Source organism: Temnothorax longispinosus, chromosome 5 (assembly GCF_030848805.1).
Source record: "Temnothorax longispinosus isolate EJ_2023e chromosome 5, Tlon_JGU_v1, whole genome shotgun sequence".
NCBI lineage: Eukaryota > Metazoa > Arthropoda > Insecta > Hymenoptera > Formicidae > Temnothorax > Temnothorax longispinosus.
The window spans coordinates 13,802,922-13,822,728 of NC_092362.1; the positions used below are offsets into that span (position 1 = coordinate 13,802,922).

General features: G+C 38.3%; 1 protein-coding gene across 2 annotated transcripts in view; it reads left to right on the forward strand.

Annotated features, from left to right (window-relative positions):
* Positions 1-19,807, forward strand: part of LOC139812823 (rho GTPase-activating protein 20) — a 187,330-nt gene that overhangs the window by 32,299 nt on the left and 135,224 nt on the right. For both annotated transcript variants that reach the window (XM_071777920.1, XM_071777919.1), the window contains exons 2-3: positions 9,340-9,529; positions 9,782-9,966. In XM_071777920.1, the coding sequence (XP_071634021.1) occupies positions 9,340-9,529; positions 9,782-9,966 (375 nt within the window). The remainder of the gene's footprint in view (positions 1-9,339; positions 9,530-9,781; positions 9,967-19,807) is intronic.

Here is a 19,807-nt window from a genome sequence, read left to right on the forward strand (position 1 = left end):
CTGCATGTGTCCTTAGGAACGAGGTCATAATGCACATCTAGATATGATTCATCTAAGTCTGTCTCAGCTACGAGCTATTATGTGTCAAAATGTCGAGAACATACCTATTGTTCTTAAAAAAGTGTTTCCGCGCGCGCGTTGCTATATTCGTTGAGTAGATTGAGAAGTATAGATTTTTATTTAAAATCGTATCTCTATAATTTGAACCTTTAATGGCAATTTTGATTGACAAAAGATTGATACAGTTTATTAATAGATTGTTCAAGATTTCTTTCTTGCTTTACATTTTGAATTTCTAATATTAATATTTTTTTACACAATATATTTGCAAGTAATGAATTACTTGCATCAACTTTAATCTATAATTATTTCTTAATATGTATATTTGTACATATAATAGGAAAAGTAAGAAATACTTTCCAACGTTTTTTTTTTTTCACGTATTCTTCCTTTATACTTTAATGGCTCATGTATTGTTCTCAATGTAGAAGCTTCCTACGTCGCTGCATCTATGACTAGATCACATAAAGCGTAAACAGTGTCATTAAGAGCTTTAGCCTCGAAACTTAACTAGCGGAAATTCCGTTGAATCCACGCTTCCTGTCACTCATTTTGCAGGTCACAGCTTTCTACCGAGAAGAATAAAAATTGCTTTATTATCATCGCAGCAAAGTTTCAGTGTGTTAGCTGGTGCAATTTCTAGCACAGGAGAAACTCATATTTTTTCTCTTTCTCTCTCAAATTTTATATAGTTCCGGTAAAAATGTAAATTAGAAAAAGCCTTGGACCCACGATAATAACTAAAATAATAATAACCATGGCATGACATATTATGAAGCATGAAGCACAATGTTAAATCATAAAAGAATAAAATTAACCTCTTAACATCGTTAATATATGAAAATAGAAACATTTTAATTATTAAAATTTTTTAATATACATATGTATATCAATATATATCAAACTTGTTTAAATTATAAATTTCTTCCAAGAGTCTATCCTGATGTATATCTGCTTAAGTATAGAATCCTTAATATATGTGTAGGTGTGTTTGTGTCACAAATTCTTGATTTTATGGGTTTTTTAATTCTACATATATTTTATTTTACCAAAATATAGAGCCACAACAATTCGTAGAACCTGAATCCTGGATATCTCCCTTGATTTAACAGATCCTTAATTCCAGATAGCTTTAAGAATGCTGTAGCTATTTACTACCATATTTCTATCTTTGATGCCATAAATTCTTAATTCTACGAAGCTTTAGTTCTACAGATCCTTGCCTTTGCATAATACTTCGCAAATCTTTGAATCCTCTCTTATATAAATTATATGTCATATGTATGCGTGATGTCAGTTGGTATATACTTATTTCTCACAATTATTTTAAATTTTTAATTTGAAATTAAAATATCAAAAACATCTCATACATTGCGATTGACTCTGATCTCATGCTTAATCTTTCAGTCGAGTGAATAATTTTCGATTATCGCGGTCACGCTTGTCATTTGAAACGCAAAATTCCACGTTCGTCGAAAATTCTCGTGAAGAAAAATTTCAGTCGAAACGACGCTTTTCAGGATCGCGCATGTTTAATGCAACGCGCGCAGCTGAATCGATCGCGCGAGCTGAATGGCGATTTTTCACGCTCGTTCTCACGAATCGGAACGGAGTGCGCGATCGCTCTAGGCAAAAGGGATCTCTCGCCGCCGTCTACGCTCGCATAGTTGCATTCATTTGTCGTAGTGGTCGGTCGCGGTTCGTTCCGATTCTTAAGCGAAAGGTGTGCGGTTCGGCGAATCGGTTGTTCGGTCGTTCTAACATAGGCGAGGCCTAGAACCTGTACGTATCCACACAACGCGTAAACACTTTTTATTGTTTTTTTAAATACATTGACGGTAGCTTTAAACTTCACATTGGTGGCATGTGGCATGTTAGCGCGACATATGTACCGTTATTTTCAAAAATGCAGCTTTTTCACTCGAGATCACATCGAATTAATAGAGAACTCGATTTATAACATTTATGAAATTGACGTTTAATTAATTTTAATTTCTTTATGTAATTTATTATATTATTTAATTATTTTGTGTAATTAATTACAAAACATTGTATTTAATTTTATATACATTTTTAATAATATTAATTTTTGTGTAAAAAGTGAATGTGAATATAAATTTCTCAATTTTTTAGATTAATCTTGATTTTGATACTTGCTTAAAAAACTATACGATTGTACAACCTAACATTCAGTAACAAGCAACAAATTTAACTGGCACATATTTTCTTTTATCCTTACCTCTCTTTAAATTGAAAAAAATATTAACACCTAATTGGTGTATTCCGTTTTTATATCACATGATTGGCTAAATATAAAGTGTGGCGTTCTTCCGTTACGAGCTTTATCAGTGCGTGAAATTAAGGGCACGTTTCATCACCACGAAATAGAATTTTCGTAAGAACATTACGTCAACGACGTGGCGATATTTTGAAGCGACCTATATTTTATAGACATAACCGTGTATATGTGCGCTCTTACACTGCAGTCCATACCACCTCAGAGTAAAACTATATATAGTTACCCAGAATGGCCTTCGTCCTCTCGGTTACATGACGATCATGGCTCTCAAACTGCTAAAAACCCATCGGTTATCGACTACGTTTTGGCGAATTCACGTTATTCCGCGCATCTACTCGCCAAGCTAATAGCAATAAATTACGTTAATAGGCAATGAGAAAAAACAAACATGCTTTTGTAATTCACTATATGTTGCTATAACTTTATTAAAAAGGCTAAGTTGCTCACAGATATGCTCACGAATTCATCTCACAACTTACCTTAAAAGTAAAATTTTCTTTACAAGTTATTCATAATTCTGGTAGGACTTCTCTTTTTCTCCTAATGTCTAATTAAGATTTTACTTTTACATTATTTTATTTTTTTAAGTACCGCATATCTATTATAAATCATTTTGCGGAACATTAAACATTTTTTCTCAGATTTACTTATCTATGATTTATATTTATTTTACTAATCTCGAATGTATAATCTGAGTGCAAATAATGCCTGAAATTTATCGTTCATGCGATTGGGAGCCTCTGTTTAAGTTCTTACAAGACAAGTGTCACATTATCCCGACGAAGATAACAACATATTGTAGCGAAATACCTTGAGAGAAGTGGGCTCTATCAGTCAGACAATGTTTATGAAATAATGTCGGACACACGCTCGACCGGCTCGACTCGAGTAATCATCTGCCGTGGTCATTCTATTCTAATTCTCCTCCGGCGTGGCTGAATGAATAATGACATCGGAGATGTGATTTACTAAAGTGACAAATTTGACTCCAGTAACGAGCGATGGTGCTTAAGCAACTAGTTGTGCAAGTAGCAGGAGGCACGTACACTGCAAGTGCGTGCATGGTGAACATCGAATGAAAGCTTCTTTAGCTTTTTTATGATGTGCAAAAAATAATGCATTAATAAAGTTATCAAATACATTGGTAACATAATAAGAACACAGTTTTAAAGAAATTCTGTTCATAAGGGAATTTAAGGGAAAATATTTTTTTACTTAAAGTTTTTTTGGATTTGTAAGTGTTTACTTGTCTAAGTATTTTATTTGATATATCTTTAAATATATAACGTTATCTTATTTTATCACAAAACCTGATTAGGTAGTAGAATCCTGAATTTATAGTTTCTATTTATAGTTAGTTTTTACAAGATAAAATTACGAATTTACGCCACTTAATAATTTTTCGGATTTCAAGATTCTTCAGTCCACTCGGTCTGTCTAATCGCAATTACGTTGCGATGGGCTGTTCATGCACTTAGATATATGAATTTCTTTGTTAAAACGAAATATCTTGACAAATGGAGTTCTATCATGTAGTACATTATTCAGTTTATTCCGCACTTGTATTAGCCTTCCGTTAAAAGGAAATGTTAGATACGGAAAATTGTATCATGAAGATTTCGGTCTCTTGCAATATCTACGTCGATCCTATTGCACAAAACGATTAGTGGTTTCTTGTGCATTATCTCGGAGCAAATTTTCTGCAGTTCATCTCCTATTGAAATTAATCGTAACAATTGCTCGATTCTTCCTCTCGATCTCACAATCAGTAACGGTCTTAACAGTTTTGATCATAATATGTAGATCGTAAAATATTTTTTAAAAGTTTCTAATTCTTAGTAAATGTTTATAAATAATCCAGAATAAAATTTCAGCTTTTCTACGAAATATTTAGTTCAGCTATATACGATATTTCGAATAGCATTGAAAACATTTAGATCCATTTCAGATTTTCTTATTAGATTGTGTCGTTGTCCTTATCATGGTTTAATAATAATATGGAAAATAGCCTCATAATTAAGGACATTGCAGAATCATTTTGATTATTTTAATTGTGAGACTTTTTTCCATACTGTAGGGAATATTTTATCCTCTAGGGCTTGTGAACAAGTCGGGAGTTCTAAATCGACTACTGCTCACGCGAGACAGTCCACTCTCTTCCGTCTCGGCAGAATGCCCTGGCCTGTGATCGATGTAACGACGCTCATTGTCTCGTAATGAGGCTGGGAGGGACAGGATGCCTGTGCATGTGCGTTTCGTATCGAACGAGGCACCACACATACACACATGCACACGTACTTGCCTATTTAACGCATGGAGATCCATCATCTGTCACGGCGAGCAAGGAGACAAAAAATGGGTTCAATCTGATGAGTTTGCGTACACGCGCGGGTATATCCGTAGAAATTCCGCGGAGCACGCGTCTGCGATCATTGAATTGCGACTGCGGTCGATTATACATGTCATATACACGCGATTCATGCTTGTACATCATGCACACGGTGCGTCGATCGCCGTGCTGCATTACGGGGAAAGTGCAACGACATCGACAGGTGATTCACCAAACAATGGAGAGCGATACGTCGAACGGTGCGGCGGCGCGGCGGCGGACTCGCGGATAGATTACAGTTCGACGTGCCGCACAATGTGGTCTCCTTTCGAGCGTATCTCAATTCGAAACGCGAATCTAAGAGGTCTTTTCAGCTCGCGAGGAAAATCTTGCAAAATATTAACCAAGAAAAATGCGAGTGCGGTGTCGCCGTTTCATGAATACCAAATCACTGGACCGCGTAATTGGACGAAAGGCGTTGTGCTGAGAAGAAAGTAAATTCTGGGAGCCAGTCTCGAAGTCATTTCCGGCCAGTCGAAGAACCAAATGAGCCGCATCGTTCATTCGGCACGTCCGTCCGATTGTTACTTTTCTCTCTCAGATACTCGAATCTTTTTACCAAGGATACTGATAATCTTGTTTTGTCATTTTAAATTTAATTTTAAAAACCGGTGAAAGTGTCAGCTGCGGTCGGTGTTATAACGATGCCGATCGGCCATTGTGTTTTAGTTCCATTTTGTCGTAACTTGATTTTTAAACGGTTCGTAAGAAGATAAACAATTTACTCTATTGGGAACTTGTCTGTTTAATATACGCAAATAGTGATTTTGGTTATATATCGTAATAAATATATTGGCAAAAAGTTTATACATTTTTACTGGGCAAATACGTTTGTCGAATGCAGCTGCTTAGTGTTTGATTCTCCCTTTCTAATTTATGCAAAGCTAATCTTTATGCAATACTAATCTTTAAAATAAAAATTATCTTTCAATGACATACATATGTACTACTTCTATTTTATGTTTTCTTTTAATCGATGCGCGGTAATCATATAATCGTAATTCTTATACTTTGAAGTTTTGATCGAACAGTCCTGTAGGAAGATAATATTTTCTACTTTAATTTATTTTTTACTGATTACGATGTTTGAGATCTTTTTTTGAGACGACTCACACGCACGATGTTCAATTTGTATTAACATCATTATTCTCTCGATTCTTACTCGCGGAAAGAAGGAGAAAAAAATAGAAAAGATTTAAGTGCTCGAAAAAAGATCGTTGAATAAAAAGAGGATCGAGAAAGATGGAAGGAAAAGAAAAAAAGAGACAGAAAGAAACGGTGGGATGTAAGAGCCATGCACATTGGAGTGAGGGAGAGACCGGTATAATTATGCAATTTAGATTCAGCTTTACGATTCCGGTTTGGCTTTATTAAAAGCGAGAGTGGACGCGCGGTCTCCTCTCTCCGATCGACTACATACATTGCACGCGTGTGTGTCGCCAAGGGAAGGGATAACGCGTTCTCCGCATAAATACAGCATCGGAGAATCCCGCGAGGACATTACTCCGCGAGATGTTGCCATGAATCTTCCCGACGACGCACGTTATACCTACTCGCGAATTTGGCAAATTCGCACATTATCTTTTTAAAATGAGAATTTTTGGAAAGAATTATTGTTACATATTTTGCAAGCACATGTAATGTAGCATGAGAATATTCAAAAGAGATAGGTGTATATTTCGATAGCGAGATGAGAATCGAATAGGAATAGCGTTATGCAGTCAGACTGAAATGCAAGTCACAAATAACTAGATAGAGAAAATATGTACCTCAATTTTCTTCTGTCGCGAATACGAAATGACTTACGATTCAATGACTCATCGTCGTTTTAACGAGTTCAATGCTGTCACAGACAGGGTCATGGATGACCGACACTTTCGTCGATATCGTGGGAATCATTAGTGACTGGCAGTTATGTAGAGTTTCAGACGTATTAAACGATATTTTAACAATGGACTCTTTTGTATGATTAGTTAATTTATTATTGTAATATTTTCTTCTCTAAAAACTTGATTACTATTATGACTGAAGCATAATTCATAAGAATTTTTTAGATATCATTTTAATTGCCTCGAAATTTTGATTACGAAACAAACAAATCATTATATCACAGTTCTCATAGTATGACATTAATATGAATAATTTTATGTTTTAGCAGTTAATAGATACTAATTGATTGTAGCCCATAATTAATTCTTTTCCGTAAATGTAAAGTCACGCGATACTCGCGCAACGTGTGAAATATATTAACGGCTCAAAAATAAACATGTATGCGAATACACAGGGATTAGAAAATTACCACGAAGTCCGTTACAACGGCGTGACGGCGCGAGCGCTAATTAATACGGCTCTCTTAACGGTGACCCGTTTCGTATTATTATATCCGTCTGAACCTGGCCGGAAAAAAATGCGCCTATCTTCATTACGTATGTATGCAAATCGGGGAAAAACGCTGAATGCCTGAATCGGCTGTGTCGTGTTAAAAGAACGAGGAGAAAAAAGTACAACCCGATTAAAACGGTGTGTTTAAAGTGTAAACTTCCTTACTGCCGGATTCCACTGAATCATAGCGATCGTATCGTCGATCCTGCGGGGATCATGCGATCGTAACATATTATTTTCTTTAATCTCTCTTGCCCTTTCTCTATCCTGCCCTGCCCCGACGTGAGACGACGATTATTCGAAATTTTGAACATAAAAGGAATTTGAGTGAGAAAATATTTTATTGAAATATAAACAAAATATCGGAAATATATGAAGAACTTGATTCCAAGATAACTGGAGTCAAACAAATTTAAACTTTGACTTGGACGTAAGCAAAAGATACGTAATCCCAAATCAACTGTACAGTCTTTTTCTCCAAATTAGGTAAACTATATCGATGTATGAAGTTCATAGATGCTACAAACTATATCGTAGATCTTCAAAATCTGGTAACGCTTTAATAATTCTGCTATTATAGCAATCATCGCTATATCGCTAAAACAAGATTAAATTGCATTGTTGCGACGTGTTGGGGCATCGATAATCGCCATCGATAAGGTTACCCGTAAGGTCGTAAACTAAGGCTGGGTGGGCAACGAGCAACGGTAATGCAGCGGAATTACATTCCCGTTTTTCATCGTATCGATTAAAATGCTCTGGCTTCATTCGTTTAATTACGATCACGAAAATGGTCGCCTAGTTTGTTGTGACATAGGAACGACGTGTTGACCTGGCCTTCGATTTCCAGTATCACATTATGTAACGGTCGTATAATCCCGCGGCATCTATACATGATATTAGGGTTGGAGACTTGTCTGTTATTACAGTTATGTAGAAGTATTCGTCAATTTAACTTCCAGTGCCATGATTTTGTAAAAGTTTAAGAAATAACTCATACATAAAATTTAAGAAGAAAGTAACGCATACTTCAATTAATATTATAATTTTGAACTTTTTAATGATAATTTGATGAAAAGCAAAAAAATTCTCAGTGATGGAGCAGACATTTCTGAAATTGTCTTATTTCCTTTTTTACTGTTATTTTGCACAAGATATTTTTTTAAAGTTTTAAAAATCATTGATTCTAGGAACAGCAGTTCTGTCGAAAAAAAACGAACTTTGATTTGTCGTTTCTATGAAAAATATATGTACACACATACAATAGGAATACGTAATACGATTACCTATTTGAATATTGTACAATGACGCATGATGATGCACGTTTAAAGATTCGAAAGAGTTTATTTGCACTTTAACAAGCTCTTTTAGTTTTAACTGACAACTCCACCACCCCTAGATCGTTAAATCGTGGATTTACTGTGTAAGAAAGCAACTGTACCTCCGCACCGCGTCTTGCACGTATGTCGGAATTTCTGGAGAATTCGTGCGAATTATGACCAGACAATTATCGTATTATACATATTCATGCGCGATGTAACGAATGTTCGGGGAGTCGCCCTGTGTACAATTTGGTGGACCACGAGGGGCCAGCGAAAGGTCAACGCACGATCTTTTGCTTTCGGGTCCTCGAAATTTATTTGATCCCCCTTCGCGCTGCGCCACTCGCATTGTCAGACCGTAAATATCGCGCGGACCCGGTTTAATTATGCGCTGTTTTCGCGTTCCTCAACCGAGATTTCAGTGATTAACCCGCTGGGGCTACCGTGCGAAGTTATGGGATGTCCGTCTCCGACGCTTTTTACAAGGCGAGCGTTCCCCTGTGTAATTAGGACATTCCGAACTTTTCGTCTCGCGAGATCTTTTCTTCGTACAAAGGAAATTTCATCAAATCAATTTTGCACAGAATATTTAATTTTCTAACACATTTGACAGAATATGTTTTTGTTATTTCGGCTGTTTTTAGATTTCGTTAATTTATTTGTCATTTGCCGTGAAATATAACTGTCCTATTAATTATAATTTATATATATTTAGAAGAGATATAATAAATATAAACTTTTAGTGTCGTCTTCATTTATTTGATACAGTGTACATACGTGTGGATTTTTTTAAATTCCACTTGAATAAAAGAAAGTTCCGACGATTTGATTCAAGAGTATAGTTAACGAAGTTCTTGTTTGATAATTTTTTTTATTATTAATTACAGTTATCAGCCTCGTCGCCTGGAGCTATTTCTTCTGTGGTTGCTCCGATACTTTTGAAATATCGAGTTTGCAGACCTCGATTGCTGCTTGCTGGATCGAGGGCCGAGGTTGATCCCGCGGCCGATGTAGCCCTCTTGCATGGCGAAGTTCTACTTATCGAAGATTCTGCAAGGCAGTTCGATGCAATTGGAGGTAATTAATCCTAGTTTTTTCATATTTTATACAACCTGTATTCTTTAATGTGAAGAAATTATATGAAGCTAGAAAAATGAAGTTTGTTAAATGACTTAAGATTCTATTAAAATTATTAAAACCTACAATATATAACATTCGTCTAATTATAGTTTGCATAATTGCTTAGAGTCTGATTATCTGACGTTGTTCTTAATCAAAAAATTGCAGGTATCATACGTGTAACGAAATCAAAATGGAATTGTTTCGCAGATACAGATCGCAGGTACAGGGCTACAGAGAAGTTGTTACATGCGGAAGAAGAGTATCAAGAAGCATTGTGTAGTGCCAAAGAATTATACGCGCGCCCGTTGGCACGGAGTTACCCCGAGTTTCACGATGTCATCTTTCAACCCCTCGCAGATCTGTCGCGAGTCAGCGCGGAGCATTGTCAGAGGGTGAGTCAGTAATTATGCTACAATGCAAATTTTATATGTATATTGAGTTCGAGGCGTTATATAAAATTACGAGAGAACTTTGACGGAAATATTGAATCCTAAAATATCCTAAAAAAATACAAGTAAGAGTGCAAGATCTACGGTTTGCGTTGTACGTTACTGAACGCGTGTGCGTTCTTATCGACGGACTAGACCTCGAGTGAACGAAAAGCACATTGAGCAACTCCGTGGAAGATGGCGGCACATGAACTGACTTACCTTGCTACACACCTGTTGCTTCTGTGAAGCACCTTGCCTTTCTCCGTCCATCGTATGTCGCAATTGGTAGCGCAAGTCACCAGTGGTAGCGCAACCTTTCCGAGAGAAAGACAGAAAGTATCACAGGACGCTAAATAGTCAAATGTAAACTGCGATAAGTCAAACACATAGATCCTGATATTATTGGTCTTTTCTCCTCTGTTAGAATCGATAATTTTTAACGACAATTTGAGGAAGCAAAAATGAAGCATCTCTTGATATATACAGTTTTAATATTAAATATTTTATTGATCGAACTTTGAATTAAAATTCTAATAAAACGAAATTCTCATAAGATTAAACGAAAGTAGAAAGTTTAAGTATCAGTGTAACAACACTTCTGATGTTAAATTTGTACAAGTCTATTTTTACTCGTTTATTATTGAAGAACTATCGATACTTCGATATGGAAACCGTAATCGAGAGAAAGTATACAACTTTATAAGGCAGAAATGAATCCTATGATCTGCCTACTTATTTGTCTTATTTAAACGTAATATATAGTTATAATATTATTATAGAAATGATCTGGTAATGTCTATTTAAATTATAGTTCATCGTAGATCATTTCTTTCAAATAAGAAAATATTAACTGCAGCTATGGCTATATCTTTCAAGAATATAAAGCCAGCTTGATAATAAAAATCTTTGAATTCGATAATTTTCTGTCATTTCTTATTTTTATTCGAACGTGCGGATCAATAAATAAAAATTCAGTTTTAAAGCCACGTGAATCGGTTTCGTGGGTCCAGAGCGATAACAATTTGCGTGTTTTCTGAAAGTACGATCGATAACTATGACAACGCGTACGAATGTATGCTGATAAACGGATGCGATTTCTGACACGGCCTGAGGCCAGGCACGTATCGGGTCGCATTCAGCAGCGGCAACAGCAGTAGGATTCATATAGCCGTGTAGCGCGACGGTGGACGTGTTTTCTTTAGGGCTGACAATAAAGAGAGGATGCCTGTCCTTCGGATGTAAACACAAAGCCGCGCCGGCGGAGAGCCGGCTAACGAGTCGGGATGAGCGATGACGGTGGTTAGCACCCTCATAAATATTGACTTTTACAAGACGACGAGCGGCGTACGTACGTATGGTACTCGGGTCTCGGGTCTCGAATCGCGGCGACGGCACTACCTTCGAGGCTGTGTGCAGTGTGCACCTCGCAAGCAACAGCCTCGTAAAGTGAAAAACGTCCGCGGCGCGGAGATCGTTGCGCGGGATTCGCGAGGCGAAACCGAGGGTGGAAACGCCTACCTTCTTTATTCTGTGCTCTCAACATCGCGGCCATCAATAACAAAGTTGCCGTGCAAGCTGCAAAAACGCTGCAAAAATCGGAGGTCTCTCTCTCTCGCGCTCTCCCCATTCCTTTGTCTCTCCTTTACTCCCCGTGCGTCTCTCTTCTTCTTTGATCTTCCCTCGCGGTGAATCGTGTTCCTGTATCGAGAAAGATTATTGCGGGCCGCCGGATATTAATTGTAGCGACTTATGATCTCCTACGCTACGTTCGTTTTATTTCCCTCCTGACTCGCCTGGCCGGAGTGACGTTTTAAGCAGCGTTGCGGCGGCAGACCTTGGACCGACGCCGACGTGCGGTACGATTTACATTTTATTTTAATGAGCGCATTAAACGGTTATCGGTTACTTCGATCGGCCTGTTCGCAACCGCCGCCGTTGCCGCTGCCGTTCGCGGAGATGATAATTTCGAGAGAAAAATCCTGCTGATGGGGGATGCTACACGCGACCTTCATTCCCGTGACTGGCCAACTTCCTTTTGGGGCGAGCATCGTGATTAAGACACTATCTTTGCCGCAGACTCAACTTTTGTGGGGCATCGTAATCGACAGATCGGATCTGCCGAGACTCGATCCTCGAAGTTACGGCCGACTTGACTCGTAAATACTAGCAATAATGAGAACAATCGTAACAATAATAATAACAACAAATATTATAGCTATATTAGCAGTTAAAGATAATTGCTTTTTGTTAATAATATTCCCCTACGATTCAGATGCGTGTGTATCTGCAGATAGTGTATGATAACATGTAGGTATAACGCGCATAATACGATTTTTATTTGTTTGCTAATTAAGTAATATTTTTTTGAATTTACGTTTAAGATCATTATATATATTATTAAGTCAAATTTATAGCGTTGAGCTTTCTTTTAAGCTAAAGCAAAGCGGTAACTTGTTGCGCAACAATAATGACTTACATATATATCAAAAGATATCGATCAATGAATAAGCGTAGCACGACGCTCGTGTAATAAAGCGACGTCTTAACTCGATGGAATTTCGGACGGAGAACGCCAGTCTCGTATGGCCGAAACTGGTTTATCTCTGGTCGAAGGAAGCGCAAGCCGTGTTTTGTATTTCGCGTGGAGATTTACCGCGGAGCGTTTACCGAATTTTAGTGCTATAAAGATAGTGTTGCGGGTTTCTCGACGCGATACAAAAGCGCGCGGCCCGAACCGCAGGTTAATTAGCGAAAACGCTCGGGATCGTTCTCGCCGTTCTCGAGGAGGGCATCACGACCAATCTTTCCCGTCTTCGTCCTGTACGCGTCGCTCGCTTCTTCTCGACGCGCTCTTTTTATTCAGAACCCGTTGCCTGCTTCTCATCGCGGCCTGCGCCGCTGCAATTTCACTTTGGAGGCACCTCGCGGTCACCCAGAGGGCAATTAGAAGCAATCGCGCATCTGGAAGGCGAGGGAGAGACGTATATCTATCTTTCTTCGTCCCTCTTTTCGTCTCTTCCTCTTTTTCTTTATCCTCTTTCTCTTCTTTTCTTTTTTCTTTCTCGGTAGACACGCGAATAACAGAGGTGCTTCTACTTTATTTGTCTCTTCAAGCAGCTTCAAAAGGATTGTTCCTGTGGAGGTGGGACTGTTGACGAGAGAATATCCTTTCGGTGTTGCTTCCTTAATCTTTCGCGGTACTATGTCAGGAGATGAACAATTCGATGTAGAAGTTGTTTAAATCAATTCTTGATTGAGACACTTATATATTTATATATAATTCTTTAATATAAATATGTTTAAGATTGAATAAGAAGAAATTATAATTTGTTATTTAAGTTAATCTTGCTACATATTACAGTAAATTGTTATAAAAAATTACTTTCTGATAAGTTTAACTTTTTTTTAATGCATGCATCATAAACAAACGTTCAAGTTAAAGAAGTTGTATTATTACTATACGGTAGCTCGGATAAACATATCGAAACGATTTTTCTCGACAAGTAGAAACAGTCTGAGTATACGAGGTTCAAGCGAGCCCGATAATGATCTCCTGAAGAGAATTTTAATAAGAGCGGTTCAAAGTTTCGTTAGCTCTTCGTCAAAAAAGAAGTTTCGATCGAAGTGAACGGCTTTTTTCCGTCGAATCCGGCATGCTTGTTGATGTTTGACTGACGAGTCCATGCCATGCAGAATTTTGAAGAGATAGAGGAAGAGACAGACAGACAGCCGATGGTGCTCTTTGTCCTGATCTCGCTGGTTGCGTCGCCGTTGTCGTAAATTACGTTTTTGCTCATCGTAACGCAATGTTACGGCAGTCGCGGTCGGTCGTTGCGGTGGTGCAATGGAGAGGAGCTTAATACGACGGCTTCCGCGCGATGCAGGTGCGTCGCGCGAGAAACGCGCGCTGCCGCGCCGTTCCGCGAGAATGCGGCGCGACGCGTCATCCGGAGACCAACGCCCTTCTACGTCGTTTGTATTTTTGCGAGCATGCGGCGATTAACTTATTTACCGCGGCAGCGGCAGCGGCAGCGGTAATTAATTCGCCTGGGAATCGTAGTTTCAGGAAATCGGTCGGGCAGAGATTAATTGCCGCGATTGCGGCTGCGCCGCGATGCGCGATTCGCGTTCGCACGTTTTACCTCCTCACCTCGCGCACATCCGGAGTAGATCAAGTAACGCACGAGTTAACCGTCTATTGAGTTTGCGCCAGTACCATCGTTCAATTTTTCTATTAATTTTTTGATTATACAACCGATATCTCACGAAAAATAAGTACTTTTAATCACGATTTAATGTATTCTTGTTTTTAAATAATTTAAAGTTTTTTGTGACATTTTAGTATATTGGTAGATGAAAGTTAAAAGCGGCTATATTTAAACTTTTATTCCTCATTTTTTCTTCTTCAGATTTGACATAATATTATATTGATAATATACCGATTTTTTAATGAAAGCATTAAAAAAAGGAATTAATGACTCAAAGATTACATTATTTAACAAAACAAATTGCAGTTAAGGGTCGTTAAAGATTTAACGGATTGCATTTATCTCATGGAAAGCTGGTGAAACTGAGCGTTTAAAAAAATTGATAAAATTACGGGCGAACGAATGAAAAATCTGCGCGCTACACCATCAGGCCGGTTGAAGGTGGACGGGCACCGCACCTGCAGGGCAATGCCTCCTCTTCGTCGGTCAGAGCGCGCGAGAATGTGAAAGCTGCACTTGAAACCGGCGGTTTTGCACCGAGCGCGATGACGCGTTTTGCCCGGATCGCTCTTCTTGCGGCCCGTTGTCAGAAAATTGCGGTGAGAGCCGACCGACAGATTTCCGTGTTTCGGGAATCGTACACGTAGCGAAACAAGGCGAGACGAGGCGAGGCGAGGCGCGTTCCAGTCGCTGATCAATCCCAGTGAACCTTGACCCACAGATTTGTCCGGAAGCACATCCACTTCGTCGCGGTGAGAAATCGATTCTCGTTTTTGGAGCGCGATGAATTAGCGATTCGCCTAGAACGCACGATTGCCCCTCGTCAATGTCACACTTTGACCGAGTTTCTTTCGATCAGTTCACAGTTCTGTCACGACCTTAAATCTTAATCAGAACCTACCTATTGAAGAGGTCACAAGGTCTTTATCGATTAATCTATTAGGCATTTTTTATGCAGTTGAGAATTTGATACATGTTTGCGTCCATATAAATTTTTGAAGTATTATTATCATTTGTTTTAATATTGTTTGATAATATCTGCATAATTTTAATAATTTCATGAAATAGATTATAAGGAAGGTTGCAAGAGTAAGGTATCGTATTCTCTTTAATCAGCTTGATATTTATTTATAAAATGTTATTTAATGACGATTTTTGTCCAATTACAAAGTATAAAAACAATAATTGAGTGCCGCAATTCATATTCGATTTTAAGAAACTAGACCGCGAGTTATAAACGTGTGTAATTTTATTCCTATTAAAGCGATGCTCGCTGCAATCGATCACGTTTTTTCGCACATTTTCCGTTTGTAGTAAAAAAAGAGATATTGCGCAGTGGAAAGTGGAACACCTATGGGAGATGAGAAAAAGGGTTGGGTGTGTATTTCAAGAAAGTGGATGGTCATCGTCGTGGCGTTTATCGTGAAAGTGAACGGGGATACCGGCTTGCCCGGAATGGTTTCGATTTCATCGTCTAGAATCTTATTTTTTATACAGGAGAGAGATGGGGACAGGTATTTCTCAGAATTTAATTTCTACTTGTTGACGCACATCAGCAATCTTTTTAACCCTAAATTTGGCTACTTGTCTTTTGCAAGATATCAAGTTATACTTTTAAGTATTTTACTCGTGTAAACTACTTAACATTTTTTTACGATCTTATAATTATTTTCGGTTGTATAAATATAGTAAATCTCGCATATTTTACCGAGATATTTTATGACAGAGATAAAAACTTTAAAGAAACATTTTTTTTACGTTTTAGCAGCAGAACTTTAAATCTATTTATTTATTGCCAAGTTTAAGTTATTTTCTAATTCATAAATCGTCACACACATGAGTATATAAAATAGCAATAGATGTTCTCCAATTACCAAGCCGTTAGGTTTCCGTCGTCCTGTGTTGCCAATGCGAGGTTAATGATCCAATTGCTAATAATTAACGTAGATTGAAAGCGGCACGTCCAAAGACCTCCGTCGTTTCCTTATTTACTGGCAACGACACTATCTCGTCGCCGGCTGCCGAGACAGACCGTAAAGATGCTTTCAAACGGCACCGCGGCACGGAAATTTCATACCCTTAATACGCTGCTTAATACGCTGCTTAATACGTTGAATCTGCTTACAATACAACAATCTTTTTATTATTATTTTCTCGATTTTTTTTTATCAGTCGCAAGCTTATAAAGATTATCCGAGATTATGCGAAAGTATACATCACGTTGGGCATCTCGGAAGGTAGAAAGTTTAATAACCCGATCCTCTGCCCGCCTTCGTCTGGATTATTAGTCGCCACACCGACAAAGAAATTCCATTCATTAGATTATGTATATCATAACGCGAGCTTTTAGTGTGGGGATAAGGAAGCGGCTGGGAATGCAACTATAGAAAGAAACTGGGCAAGAGGTATAAGGTACGTATAAAAAAGATCCATCGCCAGAAGGCTTAATCGCACCTTTGGTGCCGCGCCTTTTAGCGACGACATTTATTTTTAACGCGCCTTTGCCATCGTGGACAAGGCTTTGGGGAGCCAACAGAGAAGACCCGACGACAGTATCGAAAAAATGATAAATGTCCCTATTCGACGACTCGTCCGTGTCCCATCGCTAATGGGACCATCCTTATCATTTTTGCGAGAGTCGCCAACTTTTTATTTTATTTTATTTTTTTAACCGTTTGTAGGACAAAACCTTGGAGAGAATGAAAAATGAGCTATTTTATATTCTTCGCTCCTCCTTTTCTTGGAAGCTATTAGTGGGGTTCACAAAAGAAATAATAGGAAATTGTTATTTCTCGGTCATATATAAAAGATTATTGCTTATTGTCAAATTCGATGATTCTCCAGCAGTTGCACGAATAAATAATATCACGACTGCAAATGTTAATATAAACATTATTTTATTGATATTTTGAGACATTTCGAAGAAAGTTAATTCGTGTTGAAGAATTTCTACAAATAATAACGATTGTTCGCAAGTGTTTAGCATCGTATGGTCTTTACAATCTCCGTTGCTAGGCTCGAAGGCGCAAAATGCGCGTCGTAAAGAGCGAGGCACAGTCGGTCGTCGGTCGAAACGCGCTGCGTGAAGGCACAGAGAGCCGCCCGGCGATGTTTCGCAGCGAGTTAGTTACAGTTAGTTCAATACGTGGTCTTTCACACATCGCACGTTTCGTTCAGTGAACGCATTCGCAGTTTTAAAGCTCGGTGGCGCATCGCGAGCTAGAGACCACCAAAGGATTAGAATTCTCACGAGAAGCACGCCGCTGCATAATGGCTGTACGTGGATAATTTATAAGGCGATCACTCGTGACTAATCGCCCAAGCTTATGCACATCGAATAGACGCAACTTTACACGTAATCTTAGCGTCATAACACATAGAAAAACTTAAGCAGTAAGACTTAAACAGTAAGCAAATTGACCAATCGCGGTCAAGTATATATTCTCGAAAACTTAACATAGTTATATGTCAACGTGCTTACTGCTTAAGTTTTTTTATGTGCCATGGCTCTTAGACTGCACTCGCCAGTATGGGACTGACATTTTGGTGTTTTAAACTTTTCTGAAATTTTATAAATTTTTTTTGACATGAAGAAAATATTTAAAAGATATTTATTTATATAATAAGTAAAAAAAGTAATTCTCTTTTTTAGATATATTTATTTTACTTTAATTTTTTATAATATTACAATTTTTTATGATTTAGTTTTTATATATTTTTTTCAATGTTTATACCTAGTTTTCTTACTATACGCGTTCAAGTATCAAAATTTAAGACGATTTTCTCTACTTGTCAATTTTTTGGCGCTCGAGGCTCTACGTTAGCTAAATGCAGAATGCTGTTCGTGTCTGCTGGTCGATCCCGTGCATTAATCAAATTCGCGATCTCTCGACGAACGCCCTAGGAAATCGCGATGAAACGTTCTCACCGGCGCGGCGCGCTTTAACCTGGGACAGGAGAAAGTGCGTTTCGTGGTATACACGCGCTCGCATATTTTGTGCGGGGAAGAAGGAGGAGGAAGCACGAGACTTTTTCCTTCTGATTCTTCTTTGATCTAGATGAACTCGACAAACTCTCTAATGACTACTCTCGTGACATATCAGTTTTATAGCCTTCCACGACAGGTCCACTATGAGTCCTGACGTGATTAGGATTTCTTTCACATACAGAGCGTAGATTCTTTAATCCGAATCTTGAAATGTAGGATCACCCTGTAAGATACAATAGAATTCCATTAGAAATTCATTTATCGATATCGCGAATCGAAGGCAAGATTCTATCGAATGATGCAGCGATAAATAGATCTTATATCCCGGATCTATAAATCTTTGCTTTCTCACAAATTTCTCTTCCGGTTTCTCTGCAACAATATTTCTCGATACCAATGATGTATCGTATCATACATCATCGTACGTTTTGTATGTAGATCTTTGATTCTACGGCGTAATCTTGTTTTGCAGATCCCACGTTTTCGTTTCCAGCTAGGCGTTTGTTGGACAGAGATTTCCCGATATGCGAGTTGGAGAAAAACTCGTACGGCTGCTACAAAGTAGTCTAGGCATGGTTAATCGTCAGCGATATCGTTGGCATTGGTTGCACACGCCCATGTTACCATTGTATGCGATCGAACATTGCGCTCGCGATAATCCCGTACGGAATTCGCATTGCATTGGCGGCGAAACGATTTTTGCAAGGGTGACAAGACGCACAGGATTAAATTATATAAATAATTTCCGCAAGCACATGATCTTTAAAAAATCTACCTATTTATGATATATCTTAAATTAAGAAATAATTTTTGTAGTAGAAAAGAAATAGTAGATATGTTTAAAACTAAAGATAAATTAAAAGATTGGATTATTCACACTTTTTTTTATTTATTTTACTTTTTATTTCATTACTTAAATGAAAAAATGGCATTATGTTTTTAAAACAAAAGAATAAAGAAGTTTAGATTTAGCTCAAAGAAGACAGCAGGAAAGAAGGTAGAAGATATTTGGATCTATTTTTTAATTTACTTTATGAAGCAATAATTTATCTTCTACGAGTGCATCGCTTCTCATGATGTAATGAATTCAAGAAGTGCCACAAGCATTCTCATGCTACACGATTTCCGCCGCCCATGTCGTGTTACATTCCGGGTACATACGTCATGCGTGCATCATCGTTCGCGTTTTCTCCCGTTGCTTTCCGCATCGCGGCTCACTCCTGCCGACAGGCTCTGCCGTGTAGAGAAGGGCGACTCTTCGATGGTGAGATCGAGCGAGGCGGCCTTACAACATTATTAAAGCGCAAGTAAAAGCCGCCGGTCGTGCAGAAAGGGACGGCCCGGCCGGCCGGAAAGAGAGAGACTTTTTTTTCGAGGAACGCGAATCTACTTTCTCCGATGCGTGTCCACATGGCGAACGGCTACGAAGACGAGCGTCGTCGCTCAGAATCGTTTAATTCGGCAGTGAAGCGTTAAGGAAGCGTACATCCGGTGCACGTGGGTGCCGTAAGTCTGGGTCATGAATCCGAGAGGATCGGCAGTCGTCACGTGTGGCAAGGAGAAATGTTTTTTTTTTTTCGCGATACCGGTAAATGATATGAACTCA